Source organism: Xenopus laevis, chromosome 3S (genome assembly GCF_017654675.1).
Source record: "Xenopus laevis strain J_2021 chromosome 3S, Xenopus_laevis_v10.1, whole genome shotgun sequence".
Taxonomy (NCBI): domain Eukaryota; kingdom Metazoa; phylum Chordata; class Amphibia; order Anura; family Pipidae; genus Xenopus; species Xenopus laevis.
The window spans coordinates 33,441,501-33,454,158 of record NC_054376.1 but is presented as its reverse complement, the minus strand read 5'-3'; the positions used below and the strand labels follow the sequence as shown (position 1 = coordinate 33,454,158).

Below are 12,658 nucleotides of genomic sequence, written 5' to 3'. Positions count from 1 at the left end.
TGGATGAAAGCAATGGGATTAGTCACCCATCTTTTGTCTGCCTTAGGCAGCTGTAATGCAACCCAGAAATAGCCAGTGGCTGTTCTATAGATCCCAGCAGGGCTGCCATCAGAAATCACAGGGCCCCACATAACAAAATTTCCTGGGCCCCCTGGGCCACGCTGACCCCACCACAAGACCCACCCACAGATCCACCTACCCCACAGTAATAAAAAAAACATTGGAGGCAAGGGTCCCCCACATGTTAATAAAAAAAAGAACATTGGTGGTCAGGGCACCCCCATAAAAGTAATATTGGTGGACAGGGCCCCCCCATAAAAAAAACATTGGTGGCTAGGACCCCCACACGGTAAAAAGAAAATTGGTGATCAGGGCCCCCCACATGTTATATAACATTGATGGTCAGGGTTCCCCCATACAATAACAGGGACCACTGGGTTAACTTTAGGGGGGCCTTGTCTTGTTGCACTTACTTTAATAGCAGGGCCCCCTGCTGTTAGTGAGCTGCCAACAGCAATCTCTTCCCTTATTCATAGAATTTTAAGTCCCGGTCAAGCCGCATGGGGATTGGATGAGCTGGAGGGGAAGTTCCAACCTCAGCTATCCAACCGGGACTTAACTTTTGTGACCAATAATGGAAGAGAATGAACAGAAGATGCAATCTCTGTGCTACCGCCCTCCCTTACAAAGTCAGCAGCTCTGTGACAGCCGGGGGGCCTGGTTAATCAAGTAAGTGCAGCATGGCCATGCACCCCTTAAGCCCTAAAACCCTCCGAGCCCAGGACAACACTTCCCTCTGTCCCCCCTGATGGTATCCCTGGCTCCCACCACTGAAAGCATATGTAGTTACTTAGGGGCAACTGAATCTTACCCTGTCCAGTGGGTCAATCACAATTCAAAACTCTGTAGCCTGAGATGTTACAAGAGAATGGCAGAGCATAATGAGAAGTGAGAAATATTTCTAATAAAAATCATGTCAAGAGACCTTTAATGGTTCAATAGTACTAAGAAGAAAAACAGGAGTCCGGGTAAAATAATGTCAAAAATAGTTTTTGAACGATCCTTATAACCATTTGAACATCTTTGTAGATGAACCTCCACAATGTGCTTTATCTAAAATCTACAGTAACTTGAAACCAAAATGGATACCTACTTAGTTTTATCATGGCTTTTTCATCTGAAACTGAAGGTGGAACAGTTAAACATCACTAAAAAAATAACATGTTCTGAAGCTCTAGATACTTTACAATACAAAAGTTCAACTATAAACTAAAAACTCACCTGTCCTAGTGCTGTCTAGAAGCACATGGCTCCTTGCTTTAAATATTTTAGGATTGTCTCAAAATCCAACCTTACTGGGACTAGATTATCAAACTCTCAAAATAAATCCTAATTCCAAATGAATCAGCTTATAGTTGTTCCACCTAAATAAACCTTTTCTCAGTTTCTCACCACAGTTGAGCCCTTCCTTTTAAATGCTGGAGAATTATTTATTTTACTACACTGGAAAACACAACCTCCCCCACTGCCAGGGAATGGCTTACAAAAAACCAAGAGCTTTACCATTTTGAGGAACCATCTATTGCCTCTTCGATCAATTTACTTTATTCTCTTAAAGATGGATCAGATGGATCCTTGTCAAAGAATTGGAGACATATCACTCCTTTATGGACCCACCCCAGTTTAAGACCCCAAAGGTATAAACATGGTCTGGCTCATCCCTTTTATTTTTAAATCATTTTTTCTTTCACTATACTTTATTACCACCCATGCCCTCCTTCCCCACCTGTTCCCCACCCGTTCCCCACTTTATGTTATTTTTAAAATATTTAGCATTTTACTCACTGACAAAAACAATTAAAAACTATTATGAAAAAAATATGCCAAAAATCTGGAGCTAATTGATTTTATGGGGGTTTGATAAGTAGACCGAGCACTTTAGCTTTAAGTTAACCAGTATCCAGGGGCAAACAAGGCTTTCTATTTTTTCCTTGTATCTGGGGCACTGGTGGATGTATAATAATTAATATATTGGTTGCTCTGCTTACTATAGGCAGCATGGCTTTTCTCAAATAAAGGATGAAAAGAAACATTCATTTCAGATTCTTGCTTCGATTATCTAGAAAAAAGGTCACATCTCATATTTACAATGGTTCTGCTTCTATGCCCTTAACCTATTCTATACAGTTGGCCATGGCTGTTTTGGAACCATGTTTTGCCACCATGTTTTGCCACCATGTTTTGCCACCATGTTTTGCCATTCATATATTGAATGGAATGGGGAAACAAACAATCTACATTGCTGGCACCCTGTAAATTTCTTGCCAGCCGCATAGATTATTTGCTTTAAGAACATAAACACATTTGTACTGATGTAAAGTGCACAGACGACTTCAGTTCTACATTTAGGAGCCAACGTATGGATTCATTCATCCCCAATACACGGGTTACACTCCATTTAAAAAGTGTCATTAATATCACAGGTAACTATGTGATTCTCTACCTTCTCAGAGAGATGTTTAAGGAATATGTATCTGTGTCTTGGTTCCCATTCACTGTGATATAATTCAGACACTGGGAACACATAGCATTACAATAGGCACCTATCAGCAATTCAACAGCAAGGTTAAACTTATGAGGCTTTCTATTCAGGGAGACTCTTGGAATGCTCTGCTAAAGGACACACTCTTAAGTCCCCTGGATGATGTCCATAACATAAATAAAAAGCATACTCTGTGAAATGTAAGGTACTTGCTATTCCTACATGGCCTATAAATGAACTGTTGAATCTTGGTGAAATGAAAATTCCATTTATGTTTTTGCATTTAAGTGGCTTTGCAGTGCATTGTTCTGCTTTACAATAAGCAATAAACCTCTCTTGTGGCATATGTTAGAAACCTATATACTTGTATTATAAAGCTTAGTTGCTACACAATTCCGAAGTGTATTTCATGACAAAACTCAGCCATGCTAGTGCATAAGAACATCTCTGCCTACACAGAAAGGTTGCAGCTTACTCATGATTAGGTTGGATCAGCATATATGCAAGTTTTCCCTTCTCAGAAGTCTCAGCCTCCCCACATTGCCAGGGGCCCTTTTATCATCTTCTACTCCAGCCCAGTAGGGTATATGTTTCTCAAATTACAACACATCATGGAGAAAATGAGAAAAATGGTTCTGGCAAGAGATAAAGGGGGTAGAAGCCAGTTTTTGGATATTTACAATTAATAACTATGGATGCTGCAATTGAAAAGTAACAATAAAAACAAATATTATTTGTCCTTGTAGTTTTGAAACATTACGTTCTTCCCATACCCCTTTATTGAAATCCTTTTATTTATATTGTTTTTAATACATTTTTCTTTTGCTTTCAAGTGGTAAAAGCTAGAAAAAAATAAATATTTAAACAGGATAAAATACAAACAAATCAAATGCATTTTCCTTCATTTTATCCTGCCAGTCTCAAGATACTGTACAGTGCTTTAACTTGGCAAATCAAAGTGCCTAAGAATACAGATACATCATACGTCTAGTGATTGGCGAATCTGTGCAAAAAATTGCGAATGTCACGTGAAACGACAAAAAATTCACGAAACAAAAAATAATTTTGGCGCATGTCAATTTTGATGCAAGCGAAATTTAATATGTGCAACTATTTGGTCTGAATGCATAAAAGTCAATGGGCGTCCGAATAATTTTGACACGCATCAGATTGTTTTTTTTTTTGATGCAGCAGATTTTTCACCATAGAATTGTCACGGCAATTTCGTGAATTAATTTGCTTGTGACAAAACACGGAAATTCACCGCAAACTTGTGTCTGGCAAATTTAATCGCCCATCGCTAGTCATGTCCATGCGCAAAATAAGAAGACCTTTCCTTTACAACAGACACATGTGAAAAAGTTCTTGGACTATAAATTCCAGTTAAAACCATCATATATAGGCATTATTAGGAATGAGTGAGTTTTTTCAGCTGATACAGATGCAATGATATTTTCATGAATGTCTAAAACATTTTATTTTCCTGCACTATAAATAAAGCTGACCTTGCCAATGACAGGTTCCTCAAATATAATTATATATTTAAACTTGAAACTGTTTGAAGCTGTAATTTGTTTCCTTAAGGGCATGGAGGATAAAATAGGTGCAAAGTCCACCTAAAGGCAAAGAAGATGATCCTTGGAACACTTAGGACCAGATTTATCAAGGGTCAAATTTTGAAGTGGAAAACACTTTGAAATTCGACCATCGAATAGAATCCTCCAACATTCAAATTCGAAGTTGGAGGATTTTATTCATCGTATGATCTTATTCCGATTGTAGTACGATCGTAAGATTTTCCTCCGAAATCGAAAAACTTAGAAATATGCTCTGGCAGGTCCCCATTGGCTAACATAGCACTTTGGCAGGTTTAAGTTGGCGAAGTATTGAAGTAAAAGTTTTTTTAAATAGAGAGTACTTCGATTATCGAATGGTCGAATAGTCGAATGATTTTTACTTTGAATCGAAGTCGAAGTAAATTCGAAGTCGTAGTATCCTATTCAATGGTCAAAGTATCCAAAAATTACTTCAAATTTTTTTACTTAGAAAATTCCCTCGAATTCACTTCGACCTTGATAAATCTGCCCCTTACAGTTTGAAAACATTGGCTGGAATAGGATCTACAACAGATGGGAGAGTTGGGATGGAGAAGTCGCTCCTTAGACTATACTGAGTGGAAGTAGAGGAGCAGGCCATGGCTCTCCATGAGCTATAGCACCGTAAGGAAAGAGATGTTGCCAAATTAGCATCCCTGTTAAAGGGCATGTAAAGTCTAAAATAGAATAAGGCTAGAAATGCTGTATTTTGTATACTAAATATAAACATGAACTTACTGCACCACAAGCCTGATCAAACAAATAATTTATGCTTTCAAAGTTGGCTACAGGGGGTCACCATCTTGTAACTCTGTTAAACATCTTTGCAAGACTAAGACTGTGCACATGCTCAGTGTGGTCTGGGCTGCTTAGGGATCGTCATAAACAAAGCTGCCTGAGTTCTGCATGGCTGGGAAGTAAGGTGGGGGCTCCCCCTGCTGTTCATAAGTATGATTGTTTCCCTGCTCAGCAGTTAGGGACCATCTGACAATTCCTATCCACAGCAGTAAATGAAGGGAGAATTTCACTGAATACAGTCAGGTTTCTTATAAAAAAGTACACATTTTTTAATTAAAGTATATTGGAGATAGGTTTCTTTTTCATTAAAGAAAGTAAAAATGGGATATTATTTTTTTGCCTTTACATGCCCTTTAAGTCATATCATGTTTTCATTGAACATTAGTGATAAGCGAAATTTTTTGCAGTGTTTGTTGCCACAAAAATTATGAGCATAGACCCCAATGGGTGAAAAATTTGTCACGCAAAAAAAAAAAAAAAAAATTGGCGCCTGTAGACTTCAATGTATTTTGGCGAATTCATTGTTTCACTTATTTTTGGGTAAACGGGTCAGGATAGCCCATCACTATTGATCAATTATGTGAACTAACAGTTTACAAATGTATGCGGTCTGTACAAAGTGCAAATTTACAATTGTAATTTGGGGATGTAATATTGGTCGCTAATGCAAAAATTGTTCCCAAGTCATTCACAATGTGAAAAAATGTTTGCAAAGTGAAAAATTTTGCTTTTGAGAACAATTTGTCCCACACGCGGCAGTAGGCTAGCGATTGACAATTTTCTAGTTTGCGATAGTGCGCAGTGTATGCAATAAAACTTCTTACTGAAAAAGTTGTTACGTTTGCTCCAAAAGTTTTGCCACCCTCAAGCAGGTTCGCAATGCACAATTAAGATTTGCAATGCAATAAAAGCCTAATGAAGAATATTACATTTTGCCACATACAATTTTTTATTCTTATTTGTGTGCAAATGTGTTCTCTTTGCAAATTTTATTACATTTCCCCTTTGACTCTTTGGAGAAGCTTGGAGTTTTGCTTAGCAATGAATGGAAGATAACTAAATTCATGCATATAATAATATATATATATATATATATATATATATATATATATATATATATATATATATATATATATATATATATATATATATATATATACATATTTAACAAACTGTTTTACTTATATATAAGTTGCAATGGTTAGGTGAAAGTAGTCAAACAAACAACAGAACACTTTTATTACCCAGTTCTGTATCCACAGCCATAAGTACAATTCTTTATAACTGTGTTAGCTGGTCTCTCTAGCAATACAGATGTTACAGGGCCTAAGTGTGAAGACAGCACATTGTATGGGCCAGTAAACAATGGTCTGGTCACCTGGGGAAGGCATACAGAAACTGAAACTTCAGCCTAAACTAGCTGGCTGGCAGAAAGATGGACGAGCCCTTCTTACCTTTATCTTGAGATACAATTTGTTCTTGAGAAATCAATTACGATGTGTTAAGTGGCTGTTTGGAGCCAAGCCACGGAAGCCGAGATCCTTGCTCTCTGTAAGAATTATATCCATAAATCTTAGGTGGAAAGAAGTATTGTAGAAGGCTGTAGATACTAGACCTATCCAACAACAAGAGAGTTAACTACACAGTAGTTTCCCAGATGGGTATTTAAAAAGCCAAAAATCTTGAGAGCGTCTAATAATAGTTATCAAGCAACATGCCCATTCAAGATCTCCTGCCACTCCCTTTCTATAACAGAAATGGTCTGTCTGTTACAAAAGATATCATCTTCTGAACTTCTCTGTAATTTTGCCCATAGCTAACAGGTTTTTCCTTTCCCTCTTCCTTCCTATTATTTTCTTGCTAACACAGATAAATTAGAAGTGCTGGACATGTCAAAATAGACAAACAGACACAAAGATCCATTAGAGCTTTGCATTCTCCATATATAAAAAAGGATGCCTCCAGCACGATGATTTTGCATAAATAAATAATGGGAAGATTTTTTTTGTAGAATTTAATATCTTGTGTTTATACTTAAATACAGGGAAAAATGGACTATAGTCTTGGTACAAACAGACAAATGAACCTTTCATGACCATTCAGTTATGTCATGCTTTGTGCATACCTTCATGATATTTGGGGGCAAATGTATAAATTTGGTGGGGGGTAGGGATGTCGCGGACTGTTCGCCGGCGAACTTGTTCGCGCGAACATCGGCTGTTCGCGTCCGCCGCAAGTTCGCGAACGTCGCGCGACGTTCGCCAATAGGCGTTCGCGTCAAAATCGTTCGACCATTCGATCGCTAAAATCGAACGATTTTCGTTCGATTCGAACGAAAATCGTTCGATCGAACGATTAAAATCGTTCGATCGTTCGAATCGAACGATTTTCGGATGTTCGAAGTTCGCGAACTGTTCGCGAACTGTTCGCAATTTTTGCCGGTGTTCGCGAACGGCGTTCGCGAACACATTATCGGCGGTTCGCTACATCCCTAGTGGGGGGGGCTAGATTAATTATGGCTAAACACATTTACATTTTTTTCTTACAATTGTTTTTTTTTTCATATTTTAGAAAACAGCTTAGTTTTAATCATGTTATGCTATATGCTAAATTTTTAGAGGCGTGAATCTAGATGAAGGGAGCTATTTATTAAAGTCTGAATGCCAAAAACAAAAAAAAATTTTAGTGGGAAAAAAAACCTCACATTTTTCTAGATTTACAGTATTATACCCTGAGGATGGAAAAAGTCATAATTCAAAAATCTGGCATCTCAGACCTGCTGAGGTTATATAAAAGTCAATGGGATGCTAAATGCTAAATTTTTACAGGCGTGAATCTAGATGAAGTGAGCTATTTATTAAAGTCTGAATGCCAAAAACAAAAATATTTTTAGTGGGAAAAAAAAAACTCACATTTTTCTAGATTTACAGTATTATACCCTGAGGATGGAAAAAGTCAGAATCCGAAAATCTGGCTTCTCAGACCTACCGAGGTTATATAAAAGTCAATGGGAAGTTTCTGTGGTCTGTACTGGAATTAGCCTGAAAATCCGACTATTTTTGACTTTTCAGGCAATTCGGAAAAATCTCTGAAAAAATTGGAGGATTCTAGTTTTTGCTCGATTTTATTGAGTTTTTCCCCAATCCGATTAAATCATGATTTTTTAATAATTACTAGAGTCAAATAATGGATTCTCGTTTGGTCAGACTTTTTTATTTTAAAATACCATACAAATTCAGATTTTGATAAATAATCCCCTAAATGTAGCAATGTTAGACACTGGTACCTGCAACTGAAACACTATACAAGCTCTTTAATATTCTATATGACCAATCAGGTTGACAGGTATTTTTGCTTTATTATGAGTATCCTACCCTATAAACACAAAATGCATATTACTCAATTATTAAGCACAGAAAATTAAATTGTGTTACATAATATTTATACTGATGAAGGGTATTAGTTTCCAGGCCTGTCTATCTCACTCATTTCATCTCACACACATTTATAACATTACTGCTTCTTCATAGTGGCTCTATTTCTAAAAAAGGGAACTGTCAACAGATATTCACAAGTCCCATTGGAGCTGGTAAAAGAATAACCATTATTCCACAGTGCACAGAAATACAGCGCATTTTCGAGAGTGATTTTCAAGAAAACAAAACCCTTTGAAGAATTTCTAGCTGGGGTTGGTGTATCTGTCCAGCATCTGCCTTTCAAACATTATCTGATTAGACCTTGTTGTTTCACAGCTGCTGAGACCAAGTATTCCTCATCGTCTTCAGAAAATGCTGACAGGGCAAATTAGAGAATTCTATTTCTAAAGCTGCAAATCTCTATTTAGCTTTTCTTAGCTCTTTAATAGTTCTGGCTTTCGGTCGCACCGGTGTGAAGGAAAGATATTTCCAATCCCTTGTGAAAAAAAATAAGTAGAAGCCTCACATTCACATTATAGGAAAGTGTTTATCTGTAATTTAAAATGTCCAATATTCCAGCAAATAGAATTGGTTCATGTGTATTTTACAAGTGACATTTTATACAGGCGGTTGAGTGAAATCCAATGAATTAGTTTAATGTAAAGCAAAGCAAGTTAGTGTGTCTGCAAAGCAAAATTTTTCACACAAACTGCCTACACATTTCTCAATGGTCTTTTTTTATTTATTTTTTGGCTGAAGATCTCATAGCGTAATGCTGTTTTATTATTATGGATAAAAACTTTAAAATATTGCACTCACGTTAGTTTTCATGAGGATAGTCACCCATATGCAAGTCTTTTTGGTTTTTCCCCGATTTTAGTCCAGAGAGAAGGGTTTTGCCGGCGTTCCTCGTGGTTCTCCCCGGCAGCTTGCAGTGATGTCTAGGGATGGGCGAATTCTTTTGCCGTGTTTCGCAGCAAAAATTATACCCATAGACTTAGTAGGCGTTTGTGCATCAAAAAAATGTTGCCGCACAACAAAATTGTTTTGACGCCCATAGACTTTAATGGGCGTCCGCGTCATTTCGCCAGCATCAAATTTTTGGCGAAATGAATCAGGTCAAATTTGCCCATCCCTAGTGACATCAGCTTCCTCTGAGGCATTTCAAATTTTAAAGTTTTTATCCGTAATAATAAAACAGCATAACGCTATGAGATCTTTGTATTTCCATATTGGGGCACGAAGTTACTGCTTGGAAAAGGAGAGAACATGACTGAGTATTACCTTCAATAAGGAAATTGCCATCTTGTAAGCAGACACTTTGGCCAGAGTTGGTGGAGGTTTCTGGAATAAGCTTACATGTATGCTTTGGAGAAGTAAAAATTCTCTTTAAAGGGGAACTAACACGAGAAAGTTTTTCTTGTTTTCCAACACAATTGGTGTTATCTAAAGAAATCTGAACATACTATACCATATTTTTGTTCTGTTGTCTGTTTTCTCTGTTGCCATAGACGCTGATTGCTTTTTTTTACCTGTGAAATTTGTTATGTACCGCCCAGAGACTGGAAAAGGATCGGCAAGGGTTAACAAATCCAAAGGACTATCTTTTCTTAGGGTTTTTTTATATTATTCTCAATGTTGGAGCACACAGTGTTTACTTACTAGTAGTGATGGACGAATGTGTGCGAAAAATTAGTGAATTTACAGAAAAATTAGCTAAACGAAATGCACTGAAGTCAATAGTGGCCGAATAATTTTTACACGCTTCAATTTTGACGAAATGGACAATTTTTATTCACGTAACTATTTGGGCATTCAAATCATTTTTACGCAGCTGTGAATTTGTGTCTGGCGAATTTATTCACCCATCACTACTTACTAGTACAATCCAAGATGTATTATAACAGGCGCCAGGCTATCACATATGCGCATAAAAAGACACGAGAAGGCACATTTTCTGCAAGGATTACTTCATAGTATCTTGAGGCCAGTTTCATTTATGATACCCTGAACTCATAAAAAGATAAATACAGTAGTGATTTCAATTGTATAAATTATCCTACAACATACAGCAAGGAGAAAACAGTGCTTTCCATGTCTAATGTCCCCAGAACAAACGATAGGATAAATACAGTGTCAATTTCAATACCCCAGAGCAAACAACTTAAATGTAGTACCAGTTTCAGGTATAATTACCACTGTACATATCACACAAACCTATATTTACTGTTCTTCAGGCCTAATACTGATGCTTTTACCTTGCTGTTGAATGGCCATAAAACTCATATTTTACCATTTACTAGAAAACAACTATCATTAACCTTTGGGTGGGAAGAAAATGTAAATGTTGTTTAATTATCCTACTACAATGTCTAGTTTACTATTACTGTTTGCTCATAAAAACAGAGATTTGGGACATGTTGTGCATTGCTTATGAGTCACTGTACTATAACCGAGTAATTCCCAATGACAAGCATTGTGGCTGAGGCTGTTAGTTTAACATAACTTGGTTAAATGCATTGCTGTGGTCTAGCCTGTTATAAATAATGCATGCAAGCCTTAAACCCACTGCAGCAGCAGGACCCGTTCCTCAGTTAACAGTAAGCTATTGCCAGAGCTCAGATTACAGACCCATCATGTGAATGTGGAAATCTACAGTACTACAAAGTCCTGTCATGTGTATGATGTTGCAAAGGGAATATATATGTGTGAAGCAAATAGCAGTCTCCCAAACCATTATATGTAGTTAATATTTTATTCATTAATAGACGTCTTTATGTTACCAGTGAGGCTTCAAAACCATTGTGTCTGAATCTTCCTCCACCCCTTTCCTTCCCACAGCTTGGCTGGTGACTAATATAAGGACCCATAACATAGTAAACCATAACATATAATGCAGAACCTGTGGTTTGCCCCATGTCTATCAGCTGTGAGCTTTAGGTAGAAACTGTTTTGATCAATTATTCAGCTTTCATTAGAAAGCACTGGTATACTATTCTAATCACCCAAGAGTATTATATATCTCCACCTTAGACTCTTAAAGGGATCCTGTCATCGGAAAACGTGTTTTTTTCAAAACACATCAGTTAATATTGCTACTCCAGCAGAATTCTGCACTGAAATCCATTTCTCAAAAGAGCAAACAGATTTTTTTATATTCAATTTTGAAATCTGACATGGGGCTAGACAGTTTGTCAATTTCCCAGCTGCCCCATGTCATGTGACTTGTGCCGGCTCTTTAGGAGAGAAATGCTTTCTGGCAGGCTGCTGTTTTTCCTTCTCAATGTAACTGAATGTGTCTCAGTGAGACATGGGTTTTTACTTTTGAGTGTTGTTCTTAGATCTACCAGGCAGCTGTTTATTTTGTGGTAGGGAGCTACTATCTGGTTACCTTCCCATTGTTCATTTTTTTGGCTGCTGGGGGGGGGGGGTGATATCACTCCAACTTGCAGTACAGCAGTAAAGAGTGATTGAAGTTTATCAGAGCACAAGTCACATGACTTGGGGCAGCTGGGAAATTGTCAATATGTCTAGCCCCATGTCAGATTTCAAAATTGAATATAAAAAAAATCTGTTTGCTCTTTTGAGAAATAGATTTCAGTGCAGAATTCTGGTGGAGCAGCACTATTAACTGATTCATTTTGAAAAAAAAAAAAAAATTCTCCCATGACTGTATCCCTTTAAATGTTTTTAAAGTTAAACAACTTTAAAAATTATTGTAGCAACGCATTTGGTTACATTCTCCTATGAACACCACCTTCTCTTTTATTTCCTTCAATTTGTTAAGTCCTGGTACCACTCGATACCTGGGATAATTTTTTCATACTGGTCTAGGGAGGTATGACCATTTCTGACTCATTTAATATAGCAACTGGAAACCCATGGGTCTTTTTCTTATACACCTGCTGAATAGGGTAAATGTCTGCTGGGGAGCCTAGGACATCAAGGCCCCAATAAGAAGATTGTCCTAAAGGGACTTCGTGTTTAAAAAAGGGACCCTGTGAATGATAAGGTTAGTTGGTAATAGGACTAGCACTGACACAGTACACTCTAAGGGGCATATTTGTTATGCTGTATTATATGAAATTCACCAGAAAAACAGTGTCAAAATCTGTGTGAAATAAACGGCGAGTTTATCAAGGTTTGTTGAATTTTATGCCATGCAAATGCCAGTTTTGATGCCGCTATTTTACATTGCTTGTGGCAGAAGTCACTCTAAGTACCATATTGATTATGCCGTTTAAATGAAATTCGCCAAAAAAATGGTGTAAAGAGCTGTGTAAAATAAATGGCGAAGGTGTGTGTGA

General features: G+C 37.3%; 1 protein-coding gene across 1 annotated transcript in view; it reads right to left on the bottom strand.

Moving 5' to 3' along the window:
• unc5d.S (unc-5 netrin receptor D S homeolog) overlaps positions 1 to 4,738 on the bottom strand; it is a 301,388-nt gene extending 296,650 nt beyond the window's left edge. The window contains exon 1 of the mRNA XM_041587754.1: positions 4,635 to 4,738. Within this exon, the coding sequence (XP_041443688.1) occupies positions 4,635 to 4,738 (104 nt within the window). The remainder of the gene's footprint in view (positions 1 to 4,634) is intronic.
• Between the last annotated feature and the right edge of the window lie 7,920 nt (positions 4,739 to 12,658).